This window comes from Hippocampus comes, unplaced genomic scaffold (genome assembly GCF_001891065.2).
Source record: "Hippocampus comes isolate QL1 unplaced genomic scaffold, H_comes_QL1_v1.1 scaffold234, whole genome shotgun sequence".
In the NCBI taxonomy this organism is placed as follows: domain Eukaryota; kingdom Metazoa; phylum Chordata; class Actinopteri; order Syngnathiformes; family Syngnathidae; genus Hippocampus; species Hippocampus comes.
Window position 1 is genome coordinate 498,510 of NW_017805479.1, and position 10,710 is coordinate 509,219.

The window sequence follows — 10,710 nt, forward strand, 5'->3', positions numbered from 1 at the left end:
CAATCCTATATACCAGTGGTCCTCAACTAGAAATGCTGTAGGTCCACTTTTTTTTTTTTAAATAAGACCAAGGTCCGGTCCCATGCACGGCGGTCATGGGGAGCAGGGCTATATGCCCATTTAGTGTGGTCAAGCCAAGCTTATACAAATCAACACTCCTCACAACCAACCAATAATGGGGTGCATGAAAATAACAATTATTCACTTTGCCAGTACACAGCAAATAATGAGAGGTATTGTGTTGAGGCACAGGAACTCTTTTATTTTGTTAAGTTGTGCCGGCTTAATAATAGAAATAGCCCTTTTAGGGAAATAACACATTTTTACTTTAACTTTGTTAAACAGTAGTTGTCTTTTTTTCCCTTAATTTAACACAAACAAAACACTCATTTTACCAAAATAATTACTACACATGAAAACAAAAATATCCTTTTCATTTGTACAATTCCCCTTTTCACATCCCCTCTGAAATCACTGAAACATATCAGAAGAGGAGTTAAGAACCATTTTAAATACTGACACAAGGGAGCACAGGAATGTGCAGTGTTGTTCTTCCACTAAAGGTGAATGCAATGTCTGAGGCATGCAAATATTATTTGAGGACGCCATTGTGATGTTCATTTACCATGTTGCGGTGTTCTGCTGTTAAACAGCTGCAAAGATCCCCGGGTAGACGGGAGCAAAACTGCACACAATCGAAACCTCCCGCGATTCGTCTTGTCTAATTGTCTGTGTGCAGCTCTCCTGGACTGAAGCTGTGAGCACAACTGTGGCGTCGCGCATGCGTCTGTTTCCTGACACAATCATCCATTTTGAATGCGTGTGTGTTGGGATAGACGCGTGAATCATATCTTAACAGGGCCCACCTTAAGTTCAGAGGAGCCAATCAGCGCGTCGTTATCGCCGACATGCCCTGCTCAGCCAGGGTCTCCAGTTAGTCAAACATTATACAACACACAGTCGCGTTGCTACGGTCCTCTGCAATACCTCTGTTAGTGCACGCAAAGAATACAACGGATAATTTGAACAAGCGATCGCAGTAATGCGCAGATTATAGTCCACAAATATAAAATGTATAACGTAAAAATCACTTTATGAATTATTATTTTATACAATTTGCCGAGGGTTCAGACAGAGGAGGTCCGGACAGAGGAGGTCGGCGGTCCGGTCGTGGATCGCGGTCCGCCAGTTGAGGAAGGCTGCTATATACTAAGCAATTTAATTAAAACTTTATTCTTGTTTTCTTTGCGAGTTTCACATTCAGCAGACAAATACAACCAAAAGACTGTATAATAGTCTGTGTAATATAGACATAGTTCAGGTTGATGATGTAACTGACAATTTGCAAGAAAGCCGTCGCAGTGCACAAAATATCATTTTGGACGATTATGCAAACTATGTTAAGGTGAACACTTCTGTACCAACAAACACAAGAAACAACAAAGACATTTTCTGAAGTAATTTCGAATAAAACCCCCCCCACAAAGCTTCAAGACTCATATTAGAGGAGTCAGTCACAGCATTAGCTTCCGCTGAGCTGTCAGATGAGGAAGAAGAGCACAAGTTCACTACTTGTGTGACACCCATTTCCTCTTTTTTTTTTTTTTTTTAAAAGAGACGTTAAAATAGATATAAGTGTTAGGCAGACACAGAGACACACATGCGAACTCTCAAGTCCAGAGATAAACTAACATAACATAATGAGACCCAACTACACTATCCTGTGTGTTTGGAGGCTTAAGAGTTCTTCAAATCTCCTTTTGTACAAGGGTCATTCAATAAATAAGGTGAATTTTTCAGTATAAGAACTAATACAAATAGAAGCTCACTTTTTTTTTTTTTTTTTAATTCAACGTCGTCTCCCAGCACTACCACACACACTTTTCCCATCTGTGCACAAACTTCCGTATTCCGTCAGCGTCAAAATCTTTGGACTGATGTCTCAACCAGTCAGTCGCAAAACTTTTGACTTCATTGTCACTTTCAAACTTAATGCCTCTCGTGAACGCTTATAAGTACTGTCTAGACCGGGGGTCGGCAACACGCGGCTCCAGAGCCGCATGCGGCTCTTTAGCAACATCTAGTGGCTCCTTGGAGCTTTATAAAAAATGTTTGAAAATGGAAAAAGATTTTGATAGTAGGCTAATATAGCTCAAATAGATATAGATACATGTTGTAGCTCCGAAAAAGGAGAGCTGTGGTGTTGTTTTTTTTAAAACGTACACTTTATTTATGCTTTTAACAGTCTCGACAAACACAGAGACGTCTGTGTCCGACTCCGTGCCTTCTCTCTTCTCGTTCGACTCGAGAGGCGTTCTAAGACAGCCTCCAAAAAACGAAAATTTATGATCACTTCACTGACACTAAGAAAAGTGAAAATAATGCACCAAAACAAAAAAAAAAATCAAGCGAGGAAATCACAAAATAAATTCTATGGGGGCGTTTGTGAACACACAACAAAGGAATGAATAACAAACAATTCTGAGACAGTCCAGTCTCCTACATACATACAGCATGTGTTTCCTTCATTGTAAGTTTTATAGAAGGCTTTTATTTTTTTGCAGCTCCAGCCATATTTGTTTTTTTGTTTTTTTGTCCTATATGGCTCTTTCAACATTTTGGGTTGCCGACCCCTGGTCTAGACAAAAAAAACAAAAACAAAAAAACATTCTCACTCACATTCATAGCTATATGCAGTTTATTTGTTCAGGCAGTAATCTTTTTTTTTAATTTTTTTTTTTTTTATGCTTTTGTCAGGACATGACTCATCATTTGTCTTTTGTCCTACTGTCCATCTTCCTGTCAGTGGCTCCAAATGGTAAGTTAAAACCACTTGTTTTCAAAAATGTCAATGCAGCTCCCGTATTGCTATTTACAGTGTGTGAGTCATTCGTAAGTGAAACTGGCCTTATGAGGACATTTTGTTCCAAGTATGTGAAATGCAGTCACTTCATGGAAGTTTTTCTCTTTTTAAATTAAAAATTAAATTAATTGCATTTTTTTTAATCTCATGCAGTGGCCTGTTTTCTGCAGTTGTTTCTTCCTTCCTCCATCATTTCACCACACCTGCCGAATTTATTGATTTATTTTTTACGGATGTGATTTGTTTTCATGTTATTCATTCAATTTGTAATTTAGGCCAGGGCTGCCACACCCTGATACTCAACATCTATTATCCCGCATGTTTTAGATGTTTCTCTCTTCTAACACACCTGAGAGGGACAAAGAAAGATGGACTGTTCTAAAATATGCAAGAATCATGAGGACGAGTGTTTGGCAGCTCTGACATAGGTCTTTTCTGCTTGGCTCTCGACGAAGGCGGACGCTTTTTTGCTCTGCTCCTGCCCCCCCGCCCCCCTTGTTCGCCACTCAGTCTATGTGCTGTCCTTGTGCTGTCTTTTCCTAGCCTCCGCCGTATTTTTCATCCTAAAAAACAAACCATGGAATTGGTTGGCTGGTCTCTTGATGCAATCGACAAAATTTTTCTCGATGAGAAGAGCAGGCAGTGGGGAGCCTGCTTGCCTCTCGGGACATTTGCTGCTGAGCACACCTAGATCCATGGAGGAAGCGGAGAATGGTGTGCCTGTCAATACTGTCCGTTGAGGAGAAGGAAGACATCTACATTATCGGCCTTCTGATAGCAGGTATGCTGCAGTTTGGTGTTAGCAGTTTCCTGTTGTATCGCAAAATCCAACCGACGGGAGCAGCTTTATTGGAAGTGAAGAAGCTGCCGGTCATTCTCGATGGCCTAGCGCGAATGTCCAACACTCAGACTCAAGCGGTGACTGAGCTCAACCGCAATTGCGGTTCTGGAGCGTCTCCGTACGATCGACAACAGCATGGAGAAGTTGGAATTCTCGCTTCGAAAAGGAATTGAGGATTTGGCTCATCGGCGCCAGTGAAGGGATACAGCCACGGACTCAAGGCCACCTGAAATTGTTGGCGGCCGTCCCTCCAAAACAAACAACACTATTTGGACCCCTTTCCCCTGGATGGAAGGTATGCACGGAAGCTAGTGCCCCCACCATCACCCCCTCCTTCTCGGCCATGGACTGATAAGCCAGGACTGTCTTCATGAGCAGACCTTGACGAAGCAGCTGCGGCCTGTTCACGCATACACAACCAGACAATCACACACGCATACACATCCTTATCATCACCGTCTTCATCGTTCCTATTCTTTTCCCCCGCGACGTGGAATGATCTGCGGAGCGCTCGGTGGACCGTGCAGCTGGTCAGACGGGCCGCGTCGCGGTCGCCCCCCCATCCCTTCCCATTCATTCGCCCCCTCATTACATGTTATGTCTTGTGACTTGTTGTAACTGTCATATGCTTGTTTCTGTGCTTAGGTTTTTTTTTTCTCCTAGACCCAAATTATCCTCAGAAAGAGGATAGTTTGAGCATGGTTCTTTTAAACCTCTCCCTCCCTAGTGGTTTCCTTTCCTGTACTAAGATCTCGGGGCGCTTTACATAGCGAGTACCGACAGGCCCTTTGCACTGTATCCCATGTTTGTCATTGTTTTTTTTCATGTTTCTTGTGCAGAGCGTGCCTGTTAAGATAATTTCGTTGCACGGATGTGTAATGACAATAAAGCAATCCAACTATGTGTCATGCGTGAAGCAGTATTTTAACCCAGAAGCAGACGTGACACTGAAGTTGAAAAGTAAAAGTCTTTACAGTATCTGTAAAAATCCAAAATAACTGCAGAGAGAGCAGGGCCGGATACGGAAGACATGGAAGATAACTCACGTAATGACGTCTCACTGAGTAAGCTGAGTTGAACCCTTCTAGGGACAGCGGTTACTACAGTGGACAGCTTATCATGTTATCGGGTTACAGGGTGCGTGAAAGGGTTAAATACTGTATGACAGAATGAATGTGACATAAAAGTGTTGTTTAAGATTTTAAGCTCATATCTTGCTATTCAGGATATTCCCCGATGGTTCCCAAATTCTGATCGATCAACCCTAGTTTGGTGCTTTGTAAATGTTGATGATCAGAGTTCGTAAAGACGGTGTTGGATCAAGCCCCTTCCGAGGTTGAAGATTGCTGCTGGGATTCCGTCAGGGTCAGCTGCTTTGTTGTATTTCACGGCCTGATTGCAGATCGGAATTCTTTGAGCTATAGTAGCCAAGCAAGAGAGTCTTCAATGTTGAGAACGCTTCGTCAATAGTGGCCTTATGATTCAGAAGTTTGTTGAAGTGTTCCTTCCGAGGAGGTTAAGCATACCAGGACAACAAAGATAGTATTTTCGTGTTTTGAAAAATCGTCACATTGGAAAACTTCCGCCACTTCCCTCTTGTGAAAGCATTTGACGATCCTTCTTTTTCACAGGTTACAGAAAAACATGGTGTACTGCTCATGGTGTTGATGCCAGGAGAATTTAACAAACCCCTCAATTTACAGTTACTGTATTTAGTTTTAATTTACAGTATGTGTTTTTGTATGTCTTTTTATTCGTAGGATGGTGTCAAAATGAAGAAGTTTGCTATAAGTCCATCGTAAATTCCTGCAATGACTGTGTCAGATCTGGGCCATACTGCGCTTGGTGTCAACAACTGGTATGTTTTAAGACCAATCTGTGATTTTACTATTTGATCATTTGATTTTATAGGTGACTTGAATTCATGATCAATGTTTTCTTCCAATTAAAACAAACAAAAACAAATTCTTTTTCACCACTGATCACTCAATTAGCCTTGTTTCTCAAGTCTCCAGTGTAACTTCGTTTTTATGCAAAAAATATTGTACAGAGTTGATGTTGGGATGCTGGAGCAGGTTATTTCCAAGTTGAAACCAACAACTTGCCTTTTAGATTCCTTCCCAACAACTTTCTGACAGAAGATATCCGATACATTTAAATACCGGGAGTTCTTTCGAGACAGGGGCCTTTCCATCAGAAAAAAATAAGGAAACTGTCATAAACTAATACTCATCCATCCATCCATTTTCTGATCCACTTATCCTCACAAGGGTCACGGGGTATGCTGGAGCCTATCCCAGCCGTCATCGGGCAGTAGGTGGGGTACACCCTGAACTGGTTGCCAGTCAATCGCAGGGCACACATAGACAAACAACCATCTGCGCTCACACTCACACCTTGGGACAATTTAGAATGTTCCATTAACCAGCCACCCATGTGTTGGGAATGTGCGAGGAAACCGGAGTACCCGGAGAAAACCCACACATGCACGAGCGAATGCAAACTCCACCCCAGGAAGGCTGGAGCCAGAATTGAACCCTGCAATTCTGCACTGTGAGGCAGACGAGCTAACCACTTGAACACCAGGCCGCCCATATCATTCATAGTATCGTAATATTATCTAAATTATACTAATATTCATCTTGTCTTATTAAATGGGTTCAAAGCATTGATAATGGTGCTCTTTGTGTGTGGTGCCCCAAAAGCAGGTGTAAAAAATGTAAAGTTAAAAATGAATCTGATCCAATTCTCATGTCATCTGTCAAGAATTTCACCAAAGCAGGTGAGCAGGAATCAGCACGCTGTGAAACGATAGCTAAATTGGTGGAAAGAGGCTGCAAAGAAGAAGAAATTATCAACCCTGTGAGCAGTCAACAAATAGAAAGGGATGAATTTTTGTCAACATCATTCAATATGGAAGAGCCTATCCAGCTAAGTCCACAGAAGATAAGCCTGAGATTGCGACCTGGTGAGTTTGAGTTCTGATTTGATCACATTAAAAGTCTGTTTTTTTTTTTTGTTTTTTTTTAACTCTCCAAAATAATTACTGTAATTCTTAACATTCTGAAACAACAATTTAATCGTCACATTGTTAATGATATTTTAATACAGTGGAACCTTGGCTCACAATGAATTTGCTACGAGACTGTTTGGAAATCCAAATGTTTGTGAACCAAAGCAGTTGTTCCCATTTAAAGGAATGGAAATAAAATGAATCCGTTCCAGTCCCAAAGTTGCTTCTGCGCATGGATCACAGGGACTCCAGCTGATGCGGCGTTGAAATGCAGAACCAGGGATGCTCTATTGGATTTTTTTAATTGAATTTTATTTCTCCATTAAGCTTTTATGATGAACATTGTATTAAAATTTTGAAAAATGCACAATTACAGCACACGTTGCAAGTATCAGTCATATCGCCAGGTTAAGATATGTAGATACAAAATAAGCATCAACTTTACATTGACCAACAACAGAGGCAACATCAAAACAATCATCACCAAATAAAACAAAACTAGGGTATCAAAAGCACAAGAAATAAGAACCCTGCAAATAACAGTACCAAATAGAGAAAGTTAAATACTACAACTATGACTACTAATTAGTAATAATAATAATGTGAGGTTTTGGGGGAATTTAGGTCGTTCCAGCCTATATGCGCCAGTGAGAGCTCACCAGACACCGCTGGAACCAACTTCTCAGGGCTTTCAAACAGCACGACTTGTACATTTCACTTTCTTGGCAAAGTTATGATACGCATCATATATTATTATACTGAGGGTAATTTAGACCAAAAATAACAAAACAGAAGCACAAAGTATTTTAACCCTTTCATGCACCCTGTAACCTGATAACATGATAAGCTGTCCACTGTCATAACCACTGTTCCTGAGGGGGTTAATGTGACATATGTGACACAAAGAGTAACCAAAAGCATAATTTTATGGATGATGTGATTGTTTGCGCACTGCAGCGTATGACTGGTGTGCATGAGTATTAAGTGCTTATTTTTGTTTTTTTTCCCCCTCCGCTTCTGCACAGGGCTTCCAACCACATTCAGTGTTTCATTTAAGAGAGTTCAAGGCTATCCGGTGGATCTCTACTACCTGATGGACTTGTCTTTCTCCATGAGAGATGACTTAGAGAATGTCAAAGACCTTGGGCAAGATCTCTTTGCAGCGCTAAGGAAAATTACAGAACATGCCCAAATTGGTAATGTTACATCCACTATTACACCTTTAGTGATCTTGTTAACTGATCGTATTGCAAGGAGAAAAAAAAAACATGATAAATATGGGACTAATGTCATTTCTATAACTTTAGGGTTCGGTGCCTTTGTTGATAAGACCGTCCTTCCATACACCAACACCAACAAGAAAAAATTACAGAAGCCATGCGATGAGAATTACCAGTGTCAAGCTACCTTTGGCTACCGGCATGTGCTTAGTATGACACCAAGGATTGAACAGTTCAAAGCTAAAGTAAAAGAGCAGTTGATTTCTGGGAATTTGGATTCTCCAGAAGGGAGCCTTGATGCCATGATGCAAGCTGCTGTTTGTGGGGTAAGGAATCAAGCATTAATATGAACTACAGCATATACAGCAAGGGTGCCCAACCTTTTTGGACTGAAGATCCACTTTTTGATCAACCAACCTCCCGCATCTTGATGAAGCCGACAGGACCAGATCATCTGCAAAAAGCAGATAAGTAATTGTAAGGCCACCAAAACAGACACCCTCACTGCCCTGGCTGCGCTTACAAATTCAGTCTATAAAGGATATGGTGGAGAACCATCAATCCATCCATCCATCCATTTTTCTGAAATGCTTTATCCTCACAAGAGTCGCAGGGATGCTGGAGCCTATCCCAGCTGTCTTTGGGCAGTAGGCGGGGGACACCCTGAACCAGTTGCCATCCAATCGCAGGGCAGATAGGGACGAACAACCATCCGCGCTCACACTCACACCTAGGGGCAATTTTGAGTGTTCAGTCAGCCTGCCACACGTGTTTTGGGAATGTGGGAGGAAACCGGAGTACCCAGAGAAAACCCACACAGGCATGGGAAGAACATGCAAACTCCACACAGGAAGGCTGGAGCCGGGACCGAACCCACGACCTCTGCACTGTGAGGTTGATGCGCTAACCACTGGTCCACCAGGCCACCCGGTGGAGAACCTTCACTGGAAATTAACCCTTTCATGCACCCTGTAACCTGATAACTGATAACCGCTGTCCATGAAAGGGTTAATCCGATTGACTGTTGGCAATGCGGAATAAACTCAAACACCGGTAGTACAGGAACCTATCAGCCCATCCTAGGGCATCTGTACTTCCGGAGCAAATCCTCTGGGGACATGGCCGACATTCTTCTCCAAGCCCACAAAGCACATGCTGACTCATTGGGCAAATTCCCATGCAGCCCCGAGAACCCTGCCAATGGTGTCGCGCTGGTCCACTGTTCCACTGCCAGGATGAAAACTACACTACCTTTACTTTTCCTGGAGTCCTGGATTCACATTTATGAATAGACCTTACAAAGGAGGCTAGTGAGTGTGATCCCCCTGTATTTGGAAAACATACCTCGGTGCCTCTTCTTGAGAGGAACTGTCACAAATATCACCCAGTAAAGCTACACAATATCCAGAGCCTTTCGGAACTCTGGACAGATCTCATCCACCCCCGGGGACCTGGCTCCCTTGGTGAATTCAACCCCTGAGATAGGTGAACCCTAGTACAGATACCCCAGACTTTGCTTCCTCATGGGAAGGTGTGTCAGTGGACTAGACAAGGACTCTAATTTAATGAGCTGATCCAGAACGTCCCAGGTTGACATCACTCGCGCCCCATCCCTACTATACATGGTGTTGATGTGTTTTTTTTCTTGCATCATTACAACATCCTCTTTTTCCCACTGTTTTTTCAGTGATCAAAGTATTTTGATCCATGTGTGGGGAACTGAAATTTGTCAGCAAGAAAAAACAAAAACAAAAAAATCCATAAATTCACTGGCCGCGGATGGGCAAGCAGTTGAAACATTTACTCACACTGTCTCAAATTTTAGGTCCAAAATCCCAATTTTTTTTTTTTTTTTTGTGGCAATCTGGAGCCCTGGCACTGATGCAACAATTTATACTAGCTTGAAACCATGGCTCCTGTTTATAGTCGCGATCAGCACTGTTAGCTGGTACGACAACGGTTACCAAAGTGCAACCTGACAGTCCACTGAAGAGGAGGAGATCAAGGGTGTCATGATTCGGTTTGGGACCAACAGGTGGCACTGTAGGGCTTCCCCTGCAGCTGCACACCTGTTGGTCATTAGGTAATTAGTGCCTTTAAAAGGACTCCCAGCCCGAGCAATCATTGTCCGGTCATTGTTGCTTTTTGCTCCTGTCATGTTTGTTTGTTGCCGTTTCTCTGCTGCTGTCAGGTTTGTTTTGGTCATGGTTCTGTTTTTGCTTCAGTTATGATTTTTGTTTGCTACTTTGGACTATGTTTGTTTTGGATTTAGTTTTCTCTGTTCCAATACACTTCTTCAAATACACCCTGCTCCTCCCTCTTGCCTGCTTTTTGGGTCCAACACCACCTTGCAACGTGACAGAATGACCCGACCACCTGGACCCCGCAGGTACAAAGACTGGTTCCTATTCCACCATGTGCCTGGCGGAGCACGTCTGCGACCGACACCCTTTTCCCCTTCAGGCAGCGCTGGTGATGCGGCTGTCCTGTTTTCGTCTCGTTAATTAAATTAAAGCCTGTCCTTTGTCACGAAATCTAAGTTAAACAAGTCTGTATAATTATTTACATGTATTTCTATTTCTGCAGAGGGTGCATTAACCGAAAATTTTCAATCATTGACGGATTTTTTTTAAGAGTGGACGGGGAAAATTTTAGGCCGTCTGTCATTTTGACGGGTTGAAAATTGGGCCATTCACCACAGCAGCAGTACGTCCTTTAAAAATCGAGTGCGGCATTTGAAGAGAAGCAGCGAGACAAAGAACAATGACGGCTG

At 42.4% G+C, this 10,710-nt stretch overlaps 1 protein-coding gene across 1 annotated transcript in view; it reads left to right on the top strand.

Moving 5' to 3' along the window:
• itgb2 (integrin, beta 2) overlaps positions 1-10,710 on the top strand; it is a 27,169-nt gene that overhangs the window by 4,052 nt on the left and 12,407 nt on the right. The window contains exons 2-6 of the mRNA XM_019875672.1: positions 2,758-2,818; positions 5,465-5,562; positions 6,471-6,672; positions 7,743-7,913; positions 8,025-8,263. Of these exons, the coding sequence (XP_019731231.1) occupies positions 2,761-2,818; positions 5,465-5,562; positions 6,471-6,672; positions 7,743-7,913; positions 8,025-8,263 (768 nt within the window). The 5' untranslated portion in view covers positions 2,758-2,760. The remainder of the gene's footprint in view (positions 1-2,757; positions 2,819-5,464; positions 5,563-6,470; positions 6,673-7,742; positions 7,914-8,024; positions 8,264-10,710) is intronic.